The 21244-nt window shown below is 36.8% G+C and overlaps 1 protein-coding gene and 1 pseudogene across 5 annotated transcripts in view; one reads left to right on the forward strand and one right to left on the reverse strand.

The window, feature by feature from the left end:
- Window positions 1-11569, forward strand: part of DENND6A (DENN domain containing 6A) — a 66051-nt gene extending 54482 nt beyond the window's left edge. For all 5 annotated transcript variants that reach the window (XM_058726458.1, XM_058726457.1, XM_058726459.1 and 2 more), the window contains 8 exons: window positions 4152-4217; window positions 4316-4380; window positions 4964-5053; window positions 6257-6310; window positions 6415-6524; window positions 7189-7291; window positions 8459-8533; window positions 9216-11569. In XM_058726458.1, coding sequence (XP_058582441.1) covers window positions 4152-4217; window positions 4316-4380; window positions 4964-5053; window positions 6257-6310; window positions 6415-6524; window positions 7189-7291; window positions 8459-8533; window positions 9216-9347 — 695 coding nt within the window. In that variant the 3' untranslated portion in view covers window positions 9348-11569. The remainder of the gene's footprint in view (window positions 1-4151; window positions 4218-4315; window positions 4381-4963; window positions 5054-6256; window positions 6311-6414; window positions 6525-7188; window positions 7292-8458; window positions 8534-9215) is intronic.
- A 1697-nt stretch (window positions 11570-13266) lies between these two features.
- LOC131508607 (ATP synthase F(0) complex subunit C2, mitochondrial-like) lies at window positions 13267-14072 on the reverse strand (annotated as a pseudogene).
- Between the last annotated feature and the right edge of the window lie 7172 nt (window positions 14073-21244).

A 21244-nucleotide genomic window follows, 5' to 3' on the forward strand; every position in this document is an offset into this window, starting at 1 on the left:
TTATCTGTATGTTCTTTTATTGCCCTTGCTTTTGGTATCATATTCATGAAAATCCATTTATCTTTTAATTTATGAGTGTTGGGTATATATATTGGGGCATTTTTCTGCTCATTGATATGAAGACCAGGACCACTGCATATGCTGCACAAGTTATGAAACACACTATCTGAAAGGGTCAGTAAAACTGCAGAAAAACTTTTCTTTTGCAGGGAAGGCACAGCAAAACTGAGACAGCTTTACCAGAAACATACATTTAGTTTTAACCCTATAGAGGGATCATTCCTCCTGATGCAAAAGGATTATTTCTTCTGGTTTATACCTAGTTTTAGTTCACCTAAATCCTGTCAAATAGAGAAACGTAATGTTAAGGTGGTGGTACTTTACAAATATTCCTCAAAGAGAAAGTAATTCTATTAGTGTATATTGGATCAGGTTATAAACTGATGATTTCTAAGCAGACGTTAGGTGTGGTGATTTCACTAACAGTAAAATATTTGACCTAAAGATTCTCATGCCAATATACAGAGGTGCAGCATTGATGACTATTAATTTAATAATGTTAAACCCCTCTCTAATGTGCATTGTACATAACAGATACTGAATAAGTATTTTTAATTAAGTATCTGTGGGGCTCCTGGGTGGCTCAGTCGGTTGAGTGTCTGACTTTGGCTCAGGTCATGATCTCGCGGTCTGTGAGTCTGAGCCCCGCGTCGGGCTCTGTGCTGACAGCTCAGAGCCTGGAGCCTTCTTTGGGTTCTGTATCTCTCTCTCTCTGCCCCTCCCCAGCTCATGCTCTGTCTCTCTCTCTCTCTGTCAAAAAAAAAAAAAAAAAAAAAAAAAACCTTAAAAATAAATAAATAAATGTCTGTAATTATAGGACTTTAATTCATTTTCAGACACTTTTTTTTTTCCCAAAGCCATCTGACAAATATCCATTAAAAAAAAATTTTTTTTTTTTTGTAAAGGCAGTGTATCTTCATGATGAATGTTCTTTTCATCTATTACATACTACAGTGTAAGAATTATGGTGGCTAGGGTTAGAGATCAGTATGCATCTTACACCTGATGAGGTCCAATGAATCAGAGGGGAATCGTGTGAGTGAAGATTGCTGCATGGGTTTATTTTTGTCTTTTGCCTTTTTAAAAAAATGGATAAGGATGCTACCTATCTTCATTATTAGCCGGAACGTACTGAATATAAAGAATGTACAAAACCTGATGCTGAACTTTTCTCCCCCTCTGATACTCAGTTCTTTTTGCACAGTGAGTTTCAGGAAATAATATGTTAATAAATAGTGTTGGTGGATAGAGGAATTGCAAGTACTTTGTGAATTAGAGCAGAAAGAAACAGAAAATAAGTACAGAAATACTTAGACTTAGTCAAACCATTGTGGTTTTATACATGCTATTCTTTGGGTTCTTGGGGTCAGAGGCAGATAAATGACTTGAAAGTAGTTATCTGTATAGTTAAATAGTATTCTGCACTTATTACGGGGAAAAAAGTTTTACAGATCTTGTGGTGAGACGCTACTCTGAACTCTGGAAAGCACAACCACAAGATTCAAGATGAGAGACATTCTCATAAGAATTAGTACATGGGAATAGATAAAATATGTTGACAAAGTAAAAACTATGGACTAATGAATCAAAAATATTCTGGAAACCTGGGCATTTCTGGACAGTGCTGTTCTCTCAGGCTGTCCCCATACCCTCTTGTTTTACCTCCTCCACGGAGCTCCAGTAGCTCCCTCTCTTCTCTTTCCTTGCTGCACGTGTCTTGCTTCAGGTTCTGTTTCTACCCAGGAGCAGTACTCCACAGTGCTTCTATTTTATCCTATAGGCTTTTCTCTTCCACCTCAAATTCCTTTGTGCAGCACAGCAGCCCTGCTCAGGAGTTCTGTCCATCTGTGGCTCAGATCTGCAGTGTGGCTTGCATTATCACCACCTGGTGTCAGGGAGTATGTTAAGTGCAGATTTGATCCTGTCAGCTCATTGTCCCTAACCACCGTCCCCCGTGCCCATGCTTTCAATCTCTCAGTCACCTTAGATGTCAGACATCTTTATAGTTCCTCTTGATCTGACCTTTGAATACCTCTCTAGCTTTATCTCTTGCCCTTCTTAGCATACTCTCCATTCCTACCTGTGTAGTGTAGTGGATAAGAGTGATGGCTCAGGGGGTTAGACTGCTTTATTTCATATCCCGGTTCAAGCATGTTATCTGTGTGTCCTTGGACAAGTTGTTCCTCTAGAGCTAACAACCTGTCTAAATGGGACATTGACCAATGAGGGTGGATAATGGCAATAAAGAGCCAGTGTTGGTGGCCTACCAAGTTTGTTTTATCCATGCCTTAGTTTTTTCATCTGTGAAATGGTCATGATAAAATATACTTCTTTGTGAAGGTTAAATGCAATCATTCGTACAGTATTCAGAGCCCAGGACTGGCACAGATAAGATTGAGTAAATGGTGGCTATTACTACCCTTACCATATGTATAACTCTTTATAAAGGCAACATGCTCTTTATGCTTCTGGACTTAACTCTACCTAAAAAGGTCTTTTTCCCTTGGATAACTTTTTATTTCTCTTATAAGACTGCTTACATATCACTTCCTTTAGGAAACCTCGATAATTTTTTTGCTCCTGTTTGGCCAAAACACTCTTTTGTGTTTCCATAGTGTCTTGTTCATAATTTTATCCAAGTGTATATCCTTTCGTATTGTCATGTATGTCGATTTATCTTACTTTGCCATTAGATTGTGAATATTTGATGCCAGGAACTAGTTGTTTTATTTTTTATTTCCAGTATCTTGCGTTTACTGACATTTACTGAATCAATGAAAAAAAATTAGCCTGTGTATCCATGATATTGACTTCTATAACAAGGGTCTGTTTAAAGTTATTATTGGGACAATTGATAAAATTAGAGTATCACCTTTATCATACTGCAGCTTTTCTGTAAAATTGAAATTATTTCAAAGTAGAGAGTTTATAGAATACCTGTTTTACTACAGTACGTGGTCTTAAAATTCTTTAATGATATAAGATTACAAGCGCAAATGCTCTGTGTGCCTGTAATTTCAACCCCAGAGATAACTTTAGATGGCAGTTTGATGTACATAACAATGTAAACAAAAATATTGTGTCATTTTAGAGCCTTGAATTAGATAATCTCTAGGTTGTCTTTCAGTTTTTAGGTCTTCTTACTCTTAGGCAGAGAGGAGGACAGAGAAAGGAAAAGAAAAAGTCTGATAAGTCTAGTGTGCTGTTGATGCTTCTAAGTGCTTAACTTGAGGCATTTTTCTGCTGATGAGAGAGTTATTTAGATTGTAGCTTCCCTTGACCCCAAAACCAGAACCACAGCATATGCTGTGCAAGTTGTCACAGCAGTCCTGCTCAGGAGTCCTGTCCATCTGTGCCTCAGACCTGTGGTTGTGGCATACACTGTCACCACTTGGTGGCAGTGTAAGTTTCTACAGTGCAAAAACAATTTGGGGAGGTGTCTGAAAAACACTTTTGAATACTATATCTGCATACTAAGGAGTTCCTTATAATTCCATTTACTCTTCAAGGGGTATTTTATTAATATTTGCCACATAGATTTTCAATTTCATGTATTTGGCACAAAGATTTTAAATTATAAGTTGAGTGACAAAAGGAAAAATGTTGAGTAATGATAGATATTAATGAAAGATCAAATACCCATTTTATATAATTTACACACATTGTTTCTGTAATACTATAATAATCCCACGTTCCCTTTATCCAGTTTTAAAGTACTAGGAATAAACTCTTCAATACTATTTGATGTTAAGAATACTTCATGGGGCGCCTGGGTGGCTCAGTCAGTTGAGTGAGCATCTGACTCTTGATTTCGACTCAGGTCATGATTCTGGGGTCATGAGATCAAGCCCTGTGTTGGGCTCTGTGCTGAGCTTGGAGCCTGCTTAAGGTTCTCTCTTTCTTTCCCTCTGCCCCTCTCCTCTGCTTGCTAACTCTCTTAAAAATAAATAAATAATAAAATAAAATTCTAAAGAATGCTTTAGCTACAAGATCCCTAAGTAATAAACAGACAATTCTTAATCTGATAAAATTCCAGTTTTATAATGTGTAAAACTTGAATAGTGTAAGAATCTTTATGATGTTTCCTTCAGGTGAAATTCCTAAGCAGGTTAAAGTGAAAAAATTGAAGAACCTAAAGACTCTGGATTCTAAACCTGGTACTAATTTTTATTTTTTTAAAATTATTTTTAAATATATACTTAAATGAGTACCTGGGTCTTACTGTTCACCTTATTTTCTTTCATTTACTTCTTAGGAGTTTATACTTCTTATAAGCCATATCTAAATAGAGATGAAGAGATCATAAAACAATTACAGAAGGTAATTACTTGCTCATATTATTAATTTAAATTTCCTTGTTCAGGTATGCAATATCCAGTTAGGCAGCATGTGCGTTAGGTGTAATGATATGAAATGAGGTCTTTCTTTTGAACCAAAGCTTCATAAAAATCAGGAGACTAAAGCAGCAAGTTATGGGCTTGAAATGTGGGGCTGCAGTTACCAAATAGTGCCAGTCTTTCTAGAAACTTGGGAGTTACAGTGAAAAAGTAATGTACTCTTCTTCCATGAGGTAGTTTAGCACCTAACAGGAGATAGTTACCATTTTTTTGGGAAATGTAAATAATACTAATACAGCAAGTATGAAGTAAAGACCATTCATTGTAAACTGATACTTTAAGTAAATATCACAGGATGAACATGTGATATTTTACTCTAAGGATTTTTTTCCACAGGATATTGCATAATGAACTTTAGGTTAAATTACTTCAAGGTGAAGTTCTGGTTTTGTTTTTTTTTAATCAAGTAAAATACATGTTTACATACCAGTTGAGCTACTATAATTATCCACTGTTTTATATTCCCTTACACTAGAATCTATGTTCTCATTGCTTTTTCTTTTAAGGGTGTACAACAGAAACGTCCTTCTGAGGCTCAAAGTGTTATTCTCCGTCGCTATTTTTTGGAACTGACACAAAGTTTCATCATTCCATTAGTAAGTTAACATATATATTTGTTTAATGATTTGTTGAAGGCTATATGCATGTTTTTCCCATTCACAAAAACCTTAAGTTGTTTGGCTTGCTCATGTGTTTGGTGATTAAAAATAGAGTGATTTGCAGGAGACCTGGACTCTGTTCTAATATTAACTTTGTGACTTTGGCAAGTCACTTCCTTTCACTGACACTCATTTTCTTTTACTGTAAAAGTGACTAATTCCACTTTTCCTAAATATCTTTCAGGGTTGTTGTGAATCTTAAATGAGATAATTGTGAAATGTTATATGATTATTGCATTTGCACCTTAAAAGAAAGTTAACCTGGGGCTTCTTTCTCTGATATTATTTTCTTGAGCACAGTTTGGTATGATATCCATGAGACTGGTAGCTCCATGATGACAGGGGCCTTGTCTGTCTTGTTCATTATCTTTTCCTCAGTCTGGCATCTGATAGCACTCAATATGGAATAAATGGCTAGATGATATGGGTATTCTATGAAATTTAGTGGAATAACGTATTAAAATACTAAAAGATGATTCACAGTATCCGACAGTACCATAATGTGGTCCTAGTCTGGATACTGCATCAGAGAGAGATTCCATGTAGTTACTAACATAATCTATCTGTGATATTATATGGGAGCAACATGGAGATCTTTGCTATTACATTTTGAGATGAAATAGTCTTTCTTGTTCTATGTGTGTTAATTAATTTTGTTCCATTTAAACCTGTCTGTCTAAGTAAAATGAACTTTACTGCAGTCCTTAAAGGCATGGGCTAAAGTCAATACACCGGAATTCAGGTTCAGGCTGTGTGACCATGAGCAGGTTATTCAGCCTTTCAAAGCCTGTTTTCCAGTAATTACTGCCACATGGGATGTTTGCAAGGATTAAAAGAGATCATGCATGTAAAATGTTGAGTACATTTTCTGGCACATACTCCCCCAATAAGGCTAATGATTATGCAGACCCTTGGATTATCTAAGATTTAGTTAAAATCTTACTGAAAGTCTGACTTCTCAATTCAATCTAAGTTTTGCTATGTCTGTCGTGGGCTGTGATGGCACTGCTGCTGTCCATTGAAAGAGCACATGATGGAAAACTTAGAAACCCATTTCTTTCAGGTCGGTCTGTTTAAATGGTTTTGAAGACTCTCTAGGTAAGAATGCCTAACTTTGATTAATTTTTTTCTTGGTTTTAGGAAAGATACGTGGCAAGCTTGATGCCTTTGCAGAAAAGCATCTCTCCATGGAAGGTATAACTTATTCAGTTAAATTCCTATTTGAGTTCTCTAACTGTAATTAACTTTTGTGAATATATCTATTTCTGATTTTTAAATCAGTATGTCCTAATTTCTAGAGTCCACCCCAATTAAGACAATTCCTTCCAGAAGAATTTATGAAAACACTTGAGAAAACAGGACCTCAGCTGACCTCTAGAATAAAAGGCGATTGGATTGGACTTTACCGGTTGGTCATTTTTTTTTTTCTTCTTTTTCACCCATCTGTAGAGCTTTATTTAAAAACAAAACAGGGGCGCCTGGGTGGCTCAGTCGGTTAAGTGTCCGACTTCAGCTCAGGTCATGATCTCGTGGTTTGTGAGTCCGAGCCCTGCGTCGGGCTCTGTGCTGACAGCTAGGAGCCTGGAGCCTGCTTCGGATTCTGTGTCTCCCTGTCTCTCTGTCCCTCCCCTGCTCATACTCTGTCTCTCTCTGTCTCTCAAAAATAAATAAATGTTAAAAAATAAATAAATAAAATTAAAATAAAAACAAAACAAAGGAGCACCTGAAGTGGCTCAGTCGGTTAAGCATCTGACTCTTGATTTCAGCTCAGGTCATGATCTCATGGTTCATGGGATCGAGCTCTGCTGTCAGCACAGAGCCTACTTGGGATTCTCTCTATCCCTTGCTGTCTGCCCCTTCTCTGCTGCATGCACTTTCTCTCTCTCTCTCTCTCTCTCTCTCTCTCAAAATAAATAAGCATTAAAAAAATAAAAACAAAAAACTGGCTTTAAACTTATATTTAAAAAAAAAATTCCATTGTTTCAGTTATCCAAGCTGTAGTTTCGGAAAGGTATTGAAGAGAACAAGTAAGTCATAATCAAACTTTGCATTTTTAAAATTTGTTTTTATAGGCATTTTCTAAAATCTCCGAATTTTGATGGTTGGTTCAAGACCCGGCGGAAGGAAATGACCCAGAAATTGGAGGCACTCCATTTAGAAGTTCTTTGTGAAGAGGTTAGAAGACAGTATGTTTGTGTGATGATTAACAATTATTGAAAATAAAGATAACATTATCCTTAGAAGCTGGGAGATTATACCCATATCCACTACTTTGTAAATAATAATAACTAACTTTTCTGGATCATGTGCTATGTGCCAAGGACTGTATAGGTGTTTTATATGAATAATGTCTTTTAGTCCACACAATAATTAATTGAAGTGGGTGTGTTATGATCTTCATTATGAGATCCCCAAAGATTGTAAGTTAAGTGACTTGCTTCAGATCATATCACTGCTAAGTGGTGGAGTCAGCAGTGAGCTAGAGTCCACTTGCACTGACCCACAGGAGCTGACTGTGTACATCTCTTCCCAGCTTTGCATTCGGTGATCTCAGGTTGGTAGATTGAAACTGGCTATAGTGAGAGTATTACACCACACTGGCAAATGCTACAAACCAGAGACTTTTCCTGGAGAACTGGTGGTTAAATATTTACCAGCATGCCACTGGATAGAATCAAGATTCAGATCTGAGCACCTTTATTAACAATTTTTTATTTTTATTATTAACAATTTTTTCCTGTATTTTGACTGTTTATAATCTATAATTTGTTACCAGACTATTTTAAATTAAGCTACTTGTGAAAATATAAAGGATAGCCTAATTTTTATTTAGCTTGAGGTGGGCTAGTCTTGGAGTGAACTCCCAGTGACTGTGGTTGAGAGAAGGAATACAATGAAGACAACTACAGAGAAGCCCAGGAGGAACTTATTTGTAGATAAAAAGCTTATATCCAGTAATATATTCATGTTCACAAGTATCTTAATTTGTTCCTTATAAATTGAAATATGCACTACTTAGTAGGGATGGGCGTTAGTATTATACTTTGAATTGCAGTTTTTTCTTTATTGATCTAAAAGGGCTATCTCAGACACGAGTTTTATATTTTGTTTTACTTGCAAGTATTAGACAATTGTTCTAGCTAATGCCAAAAATGATCTAATTAGTGTTGTTAGAATATTATCTACAGAATTATTCTTGTACTGTAATGCTGTATCTGATTTATATACTCTGTTCTCCTTTTCCTTCCTATCCTTCCTTGTCAGTAGCCTTGCCTGTTAAAATAGAGCAGTTTGAGAAGTCATTTGGTTATTTGCTGATTTGGGATTTGTTTATTCTTCTAGGACTTACTTCTCTGGACCCAGAAACACACAGAGGTAGAAACAGTTGACCTTGTATTGAAGCTAAAAAACAAGCTGGTACGTAGCCAAAACAGCAAAGATCCATGACGATATTTTTCTCACAGCTGAGGTGATAGTTCATGATACGTTGCCCAAGTAGCTTTTTAAATGAGAGGACTTAAGATTGGTCAATTGATGGTAGATCTGAGTGAAAATACTTGGTCACTCAAACAGATCATAATGGTGCCATATTATTTTAAAAAATATTTATAAGGGGTCTACTGAGCTCTACAAAAAACATTGTCAGGGTGCCTTGGGTGGCTCAGTTGGTTAAGCATCCATCCAACTCTTGATTTACGCTCAGGTCATGATCTCACAATTTCTGAGATCAAGCCCCACATCGGATTCTGTGCTGACAGCATGGAGCCTGCTCGGGATTCTCTCTCTCTCTCTCTCTCTCTCTCTCTCTCTCTCTCTCTCTCAATAAATAAGTAAACTTAAGAAAAAAAAAATTGTCATTTATATTTAATACCACATTGTACTTATAGGTATTATCTATTAATTTACATAGAAGTCTTTTATTGAGCCAGCAATATATTGTTTAAATGGCATATTCTTTGCTTTTTTACAGTTTCTATAAATTCTGGTATAAGTTTGAATCTTCCAATCATTAGATCATAAAACTGTTCATTTAGGGAATATAATGTCCTAGTACAGACTCAGAGGATAATTTAAATGCTTCCAAATGTTCCTTATGTAGTTGCAGGCTGATCGAGAACATTTACCTGTGAAACCTGACACTATGGAAAAGTTACGGACACACATAGATGCAATTATCTTAGCGTTGCCAGAGGACCTACAAGGCATACTGCTCAAAACGGGCATGACATGATATTTGCCAGGATTTTCCAGCCAAAAAGGATTGTGCACCATGAAGCATACTGACATTTCAACCCGACGCGCAAAAGAGATGTCTCAGCGTGGAAAATAGCCGTGAATGCTAGCTACAGGGTGGAAAGACTATACTGACTAAACAGACCTTCTTAGTGCATTATTTTTAAAAATGGACATCTGTGGTGGTTCCACTTTAATATTGAAACACCGAGAGGCATTTCTATATTTTTAATCATGTTCTAAAGTGCTCTTATGAGAGACCTGTGGGGCCATCAGTATAAGTGATTCCAAACTGCAGTGCTGGCACTGCAGATATTTTTTTAAATTGGTGCTGCTTTGCCCAATCATGTTAAAACTCAGGGGGATATATAAAAATAACATTCACACTGGCTCTCTTCTTAAGAAGAAGGAAAATACTGAACTGTCCAACTGTAGTTAGAAGTGATTAATGCTTTTGTAGTGCCTTCTGTTGTCCTACATGTTTCACAAAGCCCAGCTGCTACTCTTGAAGCTTTTTCTTGATTATGATACATAATTTTATAAGGCATTCTTCTGAGTAATCATTGCTTAAAAATACATTTCTTGCCTCCCATCATGTTTGTTGTTAGTGCCCTGGTGGGTGATTTTTTTCAGTGGTCATGTAAGTTTCATTTCAGTATATTCTATTACCATTTCAAATTTAATCTTACCACTTTCTCCAAAGGCAAGAAAGCATCTGGCATTAATTATGGAAGGGTTTATTTCCTCTTATCATTTACTGGTTGGACCTGTTTAAGTTAATTAGCTTGTATGTTTTTCAGAGACACTCTAATTGTAAAACTCATAATCAGCTATTTTTAAAACTGAACTATTCTTATTTCAAAGGTATTCATAAACCTTTTATGTTATAGTCATTTGGGTGATTATAAGATTAATTTTCAGCATTATTTGTTTAGTATGGAACTTTTTTCCCCCCAAATTCATATTTCTCTGAACACTTTCCCTACTGTTGTTAGACATGGGGAATTTTGCCTAAATTGCTGTTAGAGCTAGTTTGTTGTTGTTGTTGTTGTTGTTGTGTGTTTTTGTTTTGTTTTGTTTAAACTGTGCTACCTTGCCAAAAATAGAAGATTGTGGTTTGGTAGAGTACAGTTGTTTGGTTTGTGTTTGAGTAGGAGTGTCCTCCAGAAGCCACTATTTAAAATAGCCACACATGACATAGCACATATGTAAATAGCTGTGTCTTGAATTACCCTCTAAGTAACCAAATTTAGTTGTTATGTGTTTGTAATAGAAATGACTTCAGAAGCTATCTCTTGTTTTCTGTTAATGCAACTCTTAAGGGCACTTCTGACCCAGAAAGCCTCCTTGTGTTTGTAACTGTGGTCTTATACCCAAATGTGCCCTTTTCTCATGGATACAGTCTCTTGAAGCATACCTCAAAGTCATAGAGAGAATATGGCATTTGAAAGAAATCATTTGCCTTGGATCCATATGAGTTATTTTGTGAAACAACATTGTCTTTATGGAAAAGGGGCAACTACTTTTATATGCTAAAGTATTTCATATCTTTCTGGGAAACCTTATTTAGGTATAAATCGTCATCTTATTATTTTTCAAAAAGGGGTATTTTAATAATCTTACAATTTATATACAGTTTGTGGCCAGAATTTGGAAGTCCTTAGTGTCATATCAAGGATCTTTTAAATTATACCACTACAGGATGTATCATTTCAAGTTTATTTTGCACAGCTAATGAGTAACAAAGGATGCCAAGTAGCACAATAACAGTATCTTCATATTTAACTAAAACCTAACACATGTTGAAAACCATTATCATACTTACCTGGTTTATTAATTTCAAATTATGTATTTGTAAAAATAACTTAAAATTGGATTGGGAACCTGAGAAAGACTGACTAGTAACAATTTTTTGTGTGATTTTCAGTGTTGTCTTTTTTTTTTTTTTTTTTTTTTTTGAGGAGACATTGTTAAGATCTAAAACCTACCGTTTAATGTTTATCTCCACCAGCATCAGAAGGAATCACTGCTTTCAGGGTGTTATGTAATGCCTAGTGCCTTCTGTTTTCAGTGGAAAAGAGGTTTTATGAAGGCATTTATGGCCATTACTGAAAAGTGAATTAAAGGCCTTGGATTTTAAAGCACTTGGATATCTTGTGTTATTTCTGAGTAAGGTTGGAATGCTTGAAAAAACACATAATAAATGAAACTTGTGCATTATGATATTTCTTTTACTTCCTAACTTATTTTTAAAAATTCAAATGAAAACCTTCTTCTGTTTACTATGAGCAAGTGGACAGTCCAGTGTAATAACAGATAATTAAGTGATTTCATATCCTTCATGGTAGTGTATTGATTTCATGAAATGTTCTGATGAAAAAATTTTAGCTTAGTAATCTACATAGTTATTGTTAGATTCTCCCTTATTTACTACCTTTTTTTTTTAACCTTTTCTTTTTTAATCTCAAATTACTTATTTCTTCATCTCTTTTTTAAAGTATATGATACTATTCTTTGGATTTTAATTTATTAATAAAATATATTGGATGTTATTCTTTTTTGAAGTTACTAGGTAATATCTTGAACGTACACTATGAAATATTTCAGTTCATTTAAAAGAAATTCCATTAAAATCTGTCCTTTTGTTTTCATTTGCTCATAACTTAATTCATTTGTTTGTATACAACTGAATTTTGCTAACTTTTTCCTTTTAACAGAACTTGGGGAAAAACTTAATTACTAACTTCCCAATATTAGTTTTCTAAAAACAGTTTAGGAAGACAAAAAAAGTCTCTAACTATGGATAAATATCTAAATAACAAAATATGTTAACTCGTATTAGTAACTAAATTATCATTAAGAATTTAATATCTTTCCATGTATCCAAGATATAATATTTATATGCCATCTACAACTTGGCTGAATTGTGGTATTTATTATTGTGCCAATAGAAATTAGTACTTGTTAATAAAATAGAGCTCCTAAATTTTTTTTTCAATTACACTTCCCAGTTTGTTTGAAATAGTTAAAGGATGGCAGGAGAATTCAGCTATATCCTGTTCTGCAGGTTTACTTCCACTTTTGAATACCAGCCTTTCTCTGTTAGCCATTACTTGAATGCTATGCTGTGCCTAATCAAATTAACATTATTGTTTTCTAATAATCAGAGCTCTCATTCCATTTTACTGGTGTCACCACTCGGCTTTGGTTCTTCTGGTTTTGTTTTTTGTCTTTTGGGTTTGTTTGTTTTTGCCTCCCCATTCTCTGTGTCATCATAATATCATTTCTGTTTAGCCAGTAGAAAGCTAACCTTCATAGATCCTTCATTTTTTTCCTGTTCCTCATGTTTCCCCATACTAACCAGTATGAATACATTGTAGCATAAATTACTTCTAGAATGATTGAGGTACTTTAGAAAAATAGTTAACTTTACATTCCAGACTTGTCACACTTGCCATTAAGCGAATAGATTTTTAGACTTCAGTAGGAAACTATTGAAATGATTGATTTTGATCTAATGAAATGGGTAAATATTTTTATAGCCAGAGGCTCTGGTGATAGAACCCAGCAATTTGTGTTTTTAAAAAAACAGCTTTATTGAAGTATAATTGACATATAATAAACTGAAGACTAAAATTTAAAGTGTACAATTTGATAAGTTTTGACATTTGAATACACCCATAAAACCATTACCACAGTCGAGATAGGAACATACCCATCACCTCCCAAAGTTCCCTCATGCTCCTTCGCACTCCTTCATGCCCCCTCCCCAAACCACTGATGTGTGTTCTGTCACTATATGTTGGTTTGTATTTCTAGAGTTTGATATAAATGGAATTATATAGTATGTACTTCTTTTTTTGATCTGACTTTTTTTTTCTTAACATGTTATTAATACGGTATTTGTCTTCCCTCTGTCAAACCCTGAGCCAACCACTTTCCCCAGCCTGCCTGGTGATATACAGGAAAAGGAATATACAGAGCAGATGAGACATGGGAGAAAGAACTGGGTGGTGGAGGGGACTCCTTAACATGGTGAAGAGGATGAAAAAGGCTACCATCAGGCAAAAGAGCCCCATGGCCTCTGAGAGGGCAAAGCCCAGGATGACATACGAGAAGAGCTGTAGCCTCAAAGAAAAGTTCCTGACATAACCAGTGATAAGGCTCCTGAACACAGTCCAAATCCCAGCCCCAGAGCCAGCCATTTGGCTGTGGCAGCCGCAACCCCACTGAATTTAGCTGCTGTGTCAATGTCCCTTGAAATGGCACTCATTTAGAATTTGTGACTAGGGATAAGTGAGGCTGCCCAGTCCCTGAGGGTCTCATTGGCAGTTTCTCTGGTTGTTTTAGCACTGCTGCAAAAAGTGGTCAACTTAGCAGCTGAGACGTGCTCCTGACTAGTGAAGGGGTCAAGACAAATTTGGTATGCATGTACATTTTCAGAGAGTAAGGGGCTGTGGCAGGAGACGTGCTCCTTGTGCAGAGAGGGATCTAACTTCTTTTACTCAGCATAATTGTTTTGAGATTTGTTCATGTTACATGTATTGATAGTTCATTCCTTTTATTGCTGAGTAGTATTATATGGCTCTAACAAAAAAGTCTTATCTACTCAACTGTTGATGGACATTTGGGTCATTTCTAGTTTTTGACTATTACAAATAAAGCTGCTATAAACATTCATGTATAACCATTTTGTATAGACATATATATCCTTTCTTCTTGGGTAAACACCTAGGACTTGAATGATGAGGTGAATGGTTACCTTTTTAAGAAACTGCCAAACTTTTCTGAAGTGGTTGTGCCAATTTGCTTCCACCAGCTGTGTATGATTTCCATTCTCTGCACGTCCTACCCAGCACGTAGTATGGCAGCCTTTTTAATTTTAGCCATTCTAATTGGTTTATATTCTTATCTCATTGGGATTTTAATTTGCATTTCCCTGATGATCTATGACATTGAACATCTATCTTTGTTCTTTTTATTCATCTACATACTTTTTTTTTTGGTAAAGTTTCTGCTAGATTCTTTTGCTCTTTTTAAAACGAGTTGTTTAATTTCTAATGGTTGAGTTTTGAGAGTTCTCTCTATATTCTTGATACAAGTTCTTTTTCAGATATATGGTTTGCAAACATTTCCCCTCCCCTCCCCCTACTTTGTGACGGGTCTTTTCATTTTCATAGCAACATCTTTTGAAGAAGCAAGTTTGTGAATTTCTACACAAAATCTTCATGGGATTTTGATTGCAGTTGTATTAAATCTATAGATAAATTGGTAGAGAAGTGATACCTTAATAATTTTGCCCCCTGATCCATGAATAAAATATATCTGTCCATTACTTATGTCTTCTTTAATTTCAGCAATATTTTGTGGTTTTCAGGGTACAAATGTTTTACATCTGTCACATTTATCACTAAGCTGGTCTTATTTTTGATGTAATGATACCAGTTTTAAAATTCAATTTTCAGTTTTTCATTCAAAAGCTTAGTTCAAAATACTCCTATATAGTTGATTTTTGTATAGTGATATTGTATCCCATAACCTTGATAAATTCATTTACTAGTTCTAGTAGCTTTCTTTTTATAGATTCCATCATATTTTTAGAAGATTATTACACTTATGAATATTGACTATTTTACTTCTTTCCAGTAGATGAATTTAATTTTTCTTGCCTGATTGCACTGGCTAGAACCTCCAGTACAATGTTGAATAGTGCTGGTGAGAAAGGACATCACTGTTTTGTTCCTGATCTAAAAGGATAACATTCAGCATTTAATAATTAAGTATGATATTAGCTGTGCGTTTTGGTTTTTTTTTTTGTAGATGTCCTTTATCAAGTTGATGAAGGCCTCTTCTTTTTTTAATAATTTTTAATTTTTTTGAACGTTTATTCATTTTTGAGTGAGAGAGACAGCAAGTGGGAAGCGGCAGAGAAAGAGAGGGAGACACAGAATTCGAAGCAGGCTGCAGGCTCTGAGCTGTCAGCACAAAGCCCAATGTGGGGCTTGAACCCATGAACGGTGAAATCATGACCTGAGTCGAAGTTGGACGCTTAACTGACTGAGCCACCCATGTGCCCCAATGAAGGCCTCTTCCCTTCCTAGTTTGCTGAGATTTTTTAAAAATCAGGAATGGACTTTGGATTTTGTTAAATGCTTTTTCTGAACCTGTCAAGATGCTTTATATGGCTTTGCTTTTTGAGTATATGAATGTGAATGGCATGTTAACATTGACTTTTTTTTTTAAATATGAAATCTATTATCAAATTGGTTTCCATACAACACCCAGTGCTCATCCCAACAGGTGCCCTCCTCAATACCCATCACCCACCCTCCCCTCTTTCCCACCCCCCATCAACCCTCAGTTTATTGTCAGTTTTTAAGAGTCTCTTTTGGTTTGGCTCCCTCCCTCTCTAACCTCTTTTTTTTTCCCTTCCCCTCCCCTATGGCCTTCTGTTAATTTTCGCAAGATCCACATAAGAGTGAAAACATATGGTATCTGTCTTTCTCTGTATGACTTATTTCACTTAGCGTAATACTCTCCAGTTCCATCCACATTGCTACAAAGGGCTGTATTTCATTCTTTCTCATTGCCATGTAGTATTCCATTGTGTATATAAACCACAATTTCTTTATCCATTCATCAGTTGATGGACATTTAGGCTCTTTCCATAATTTGACTATTGTTGAAAATGCTGCTATAAACATTGGCGTACAAGTGCCCCTATGCATCAGCACTCCTGTATCCCTTGGGTAAATTCCTAGCAGTGCTATTGCTGGGTCATAGGGTAGATCTATTTTTAATTTTTTGAGGAACCTCCACACTGTTTTCCAGAGCAGCTGCACCAGTTTGCATTCCTACCAACAGTGCAAGAGGGTTCCCGTTTCTCCACATCCTTGCCAGCATCTATAGTCTCCTGATTTGTTCATTTGAGCCACTCTGACTGGCGTGAGGTGATATCTGAGTGTGGTTTTGATTTGTATTTCCCTGATGAGGAGCGACGTTGAGCATCTTTTCATGTGCCTGTTGGCCATCTGGATATCTTCTTTAGAGAAGTGTCTATTCATGTTTTCTGCCCATTTCTTCACTGGATTATTTGTGTTTTGGGTGTGGAGTTTGGTGAGCTCTTTATAGATTTTGGATACTAGCCCTTTGTCCGATATGTCATTTGCAAATATCTTTTCCCATTCCGTTGGTTGCCTTTTAGTTTTGTTGGTTGTTTCCTTTGCAGTGCAGAAGCTTTTTATCTTCATGAGGTCCCAATAGTTCATGTTTGCTTTTAATTCCCTTGCCTTTGGAGATGTGTCAAGTAAGAAGTTGCTGCAGCTGAGGTCAGAGAGGTTTTTTCTTGCTTTCTCCTCTAGGGTTTTGATGGTTTCCTGTCTCACATTCAGGTCCTTTATCCATTTTGAGTTTATTTTTGTGAATGGTGTAAGAAAGTGGTCTAGTTTCATCCTTCTGCATGTTGCTGTCCAGTTCTCCCAGCACCATTTGTTAAAGAGACTGTCTTTTTTCCATTGGATATTCTTTCCTGCTTTGTCAAAGATGAGTTGGCCATACGTTTGTGGGTCTAGTTCTGGGGTTTCTATTCTATTCCATTGGTCTATGTGTCTGTTTTTGTGCCAATACCATGCTGTCTTGATGATGACAGCTTTGTAGTAGAGGCTAAAGTCTGGGATTGTGATGCCTCCTGCTTTGGTCTTCTTCTTCAAAATTACTTTGGCTATTCGGGGCCTTTTGTGGTTCCATGTGAATTTTAGGATTGCTTGTTCTAGCTTCGAGAAGAATGCTGTGCAATTTTGATTGGGATTGCATTGAATGTGTAGACTGCTTTGGGTAGTATTGACATTTTAACAATATTTATTCTTCCAATCCATGAGCACGGAATGTTTTTCCATTTCTTTATATCTTCTTCAATTTCCTTTATAAGCTTTCTATAGTTTTCAGCATACAGATCTTTTACATCTTTGGTTAGGTTTATTCCTAGGTATTTTATGATTCTTGGTGCAAGTGTGAATGGGATCAGTTTCTTTATTTGTCTTTCTGTTGCTTCATTATTAGTGTATAAGAATGCAACTGATTTCTGTACATTGATTTTGTATCCTGCGACTTTGCTGAATTCATGTATCAGTTCTAGCAGACTTTTGGTGGAGTCTATCGGGGTTTCCATGTCATCTGCAAAAAGTGAAAGCTTGACTTCATCTTTGCCAATTTTGATGCCTTTGATTTCCTTTTGTTGTCTGATTGCTGATGCTAGCACTTCCAACACTATGTTAAACAATAGCAGTGAGAGTGGACATCCCTGTCGTGTTCCTGGTCTCAGGGGGAAAGCTCTCAGTTTTTCTCCATTGAGGATGATGTTAGCTGTGGGCTTTTCATAAATGGCTTTTATGTGTTTAAGTATATTCCTTCTATCCTGACTTTCTCAAGGGTTTTTATTAAGAAAGGATGCTGAATTTTGTCAAATGCTTTTTCTGCATTGATTGCCAGGATCATACGATTCTTTTCTTTTATTAATGTGATGTGTCATATTGATTGATTTGCTAAAGTTGAACAAGCCCTGCAGCCCAGGAATGAATCCCACTTGATTATGGTGTATAATTCTTTTTATATGCTGTTGAATTTGATTTGCTAGTATCTTATTGAGAGTTTTTGCATCCATATTCATCAGGGATATTGGCCTGTAGTTCTCTTTTTTTTTTTTGCTGGGTCTCTGATTTAGGAATGAAAGTAATGCTGGCTTCATAGAATGAGTCTGGAAGTTTTCCTTCCCTTTCTATTTTTTGTAATAGTTTGAGAAGGATAGGTATTATCTCTGCTTTAAATGTCTGGTAGAATTCTCCAGGGAAGTCATCTGGTCCTGGACTCCTATTTGTTGGGAGATTTTTGATAACTGATTCAATTTCATCACTGGTTATGAGTCTGTTCAAGTTTTCCTTTTCTTGCTGTTTGAGTTTTGGAAGTGTGTGGGTGCTGAGGAATTTGTCCATTTCTTCCAAGTTGTCCAGTTTGTTGGCATATAATTTTTCATAGTATTCCCTGATAATTGCTTGTATTTCTGAGGGATTGGTTGTAATAATTCCATTTTCATTCATGATTTTATCTATTTGGGTCATCTCCCTTTTCTTTTTGGGAAGCCTGGCTAGAGGTTTATCGATTTTGTTTACTTTTTCAATAAACAAACTCTTGGTTTCATTGGTCTACTCTACAGTTTTTTAGATTCTATATTGTTTATTTCTGCTCTAATTTTTATTATTTCTCTTCTGCTGGGTTTGGGGTGTCTTTGCTGTTCTGCTTCTATTTCCTTTAGGTGTGCTGTTAGATTTTGTATTTGGGATTTTTCTTGTTTCTTGAGATAGGCCTGGATTGCAATGTATTTTCCTCTCAGGACTGCCTTTGCTGCATCCAAAAGCATTTGGATTGTTGTATTTTCATTTTCATTTGCTTCCATATATTTTTTAAATTTCTTCTCTAATTGTCTGGTTGACCCATTCATTCTTTAGTAGGGTGTTCTTTAACCTGCATGCTTTTGGAGGTTTTCCAGACTTTTTCCTGTGGTTGATTTCAAGCTTCATAGCATTGTGGTCTGAAAGTATGCATGGTATGATCTCAATTCTTTTATACTTATAAAGGGCTGTTTTGTGACCCAGTATGTGATCTATCTTGGAGAATGTTCCATGTGCCCTCGAGAAGAAAGTATATTCTGTTGCTTTGGGATGCAGAGTTCTAAACGTATCTGTCAAGTCCATCTGATCCAATGTATCATTCAGGGCCCTCGTTTCTTTATTGATTCTGTGTCTAGATGATCTATCCATTGCTTTAAGTGGAGTACTAAAGTCCCCTGCAATTACCACATTCTTATCAATAATGTTGCTTATGTTTGTGATTACTTGTTTTATGTATTTGGGGGCTCCCGTATTTGGTGCATAGACATTTATAATTGTTAGCTCTTCCTGATGGATAGACCCTGTAATTATTATATAATGCCCTTCTTCATCTCTTGTTACAACCTTTAATTTAAAGTCTAGTTTGTCTGATATAAGTATGGCTACTCCAGCTTTCTTTTGACTTCCAGTAGCATGATAAATAGTTCTCCATCCCCTCACATTCAATCTGAAGGTGTCCTGAGGCCTAAAATGAGTCTCTTGTAGACAGCAAATAGATGGGTCTTGTTTTTTTATCCATTCTGATACCCTATGTCTTTTGGTTAGAGCATCTAGTCCATTTACATTCAGTATTATTATTGAAAGATAGGGGTTTAGAGTCATTGTGATGTCTGTAGGTTTCATGCTTGTAGTGATGTTCTGGTACTTTGTGGTCCTTGCAACATTTTCCTCACAGAATCCCCTTTAGGAGCTCTTGTAGGGCTGGTTTAGTGGTGATGAATTCCTTCAGTTTTTGTTTGTTTGGGAAGACCTTTATCTCTCCTTCTATTCTGAATGACAGACTTGATAAAGGATTCTCGGCTGCATATTTTTTTCTGTTCATCACATTGAAGATTTCCTGCCATTCCTTTCTGGCCTGCCAAGTTTCAGTAGATAGGTCTGTCACTAGTCTTATAAATCTCCCTTTATATGTTAGAGCGTGTTTATCCCTAGCTGCTTTCAGAATTTTCTCTTTATCCTTGTATTTTGCCAGTGTCACTATGATATGTCGTGCAGAAGATTGATTCAAGTTATGTCTGAAGGCAGTTCTCTGTGCCTCTTGGATTTCAATGCCTTTTTCCTTCCCCAGATCAGGGAACTTCTCAGCTATGATTTTTTCAAGTACACCTTCAGCCCCTTTCTCTGTCTCTTCCTCTTATGGAATTCCTATGATATGGATATTGTTTCGTTACATTGCATCACTTAGTTCTCTAATTCTCCCCTCATACTCCTGGATTTTTTTTATCTCTCTTTTTCTCAGCTTCCTCTTTTTCCATAATTTTATCTTCTAATTCACCTATTCTCTCTTCTGCCTCTTCAATCCTAGCTGTGGTCGCCTCCATTTTATTTTGCACCTCATTTATAGCATTTTTTAGCTCCTTATGACTATTTTTTAGTCCCTTGATCTCTGTAGCAATAGGTTCTTAGATGTCCTCTATACTTTATTAAGCCCAGCGATTAATTTTATGACTATTATTCTAAATTCTTGTTCTGTTATATTGCTTAAATCGTTTTTGATCAATTCGTTAGCTGTTGCTACTTCCTGGAGTTTCTTTTGAGGAGAATCCTTCTGTTTTGTCATTTTGGATAGTCCCTGGAGTGGCGCGGAACTGCAGGGGCCTACCTCTGTGGTGTCTGGAGTAACTTGTGTTGGTGGGCGGGGCTGCAGTTAGACCCGATGTCTGTCCCCAGCCCACCACTGGGGCCACAGTCAGACTGGTGTGTACCTTATCTCCCCCTTTCCCAGGGGCAGGACTCACTGTGGAGTGGTGTGGCCCTTGTCTGGGCTACTTCCATACTGGCAGGCATGTGGTGCTTCTTTGATGGGATCTGGCGTATTAGCCGGGGTGGATCCGCAAGGTGCACAGGGGTGGGAGGGGCAAGCTTAGCTCGGTTTGCCATTGGTGGTCCCCTGTGGGAAGGGCCCTGCAGCACTGGGAAGGAGGCAGGCAGAACCGTAGGAGCAATGGATCCACAGAAGCACAGCATTGGATGTTTGTGTGGTGCAAGCAAGTTCTGTGAGGGGAACTAGTTCCCTTTGGGATTTCGGCTGGGGGACGGGAGAGGGAGATGGCACTTCCCAGCACCTTTGCTACCCACGGAGCTGAGCTCTGTCTTCCGGGGCTCAACACCTCTCCCTCCAGTTGTCCTCTCACCCTCCCACTTTGCGAGCAGAGATGTTGACTTATTACATTCCAGATGTTAAGTCCTGCTGGCTGTCAGAACTCACGCAGTCCGGCCCCTCCACTTTTGT

Source organism: Neofelis nebulosa, chromosome 4, assembly GCF_028018385.1.
Source record: "Neofelis nebulosa isolate mNeoNeb1 chromosome 4, mNeoNeb1.pri, whole genome shotgun sequence".
Classification (NCBI taxonomy): domain Eukaryota; kingdom Metazoa; phylum Chordata; class Mammalia; order Carnivora; family Felidae; genus Neofelis; species Neofelis nebulosa.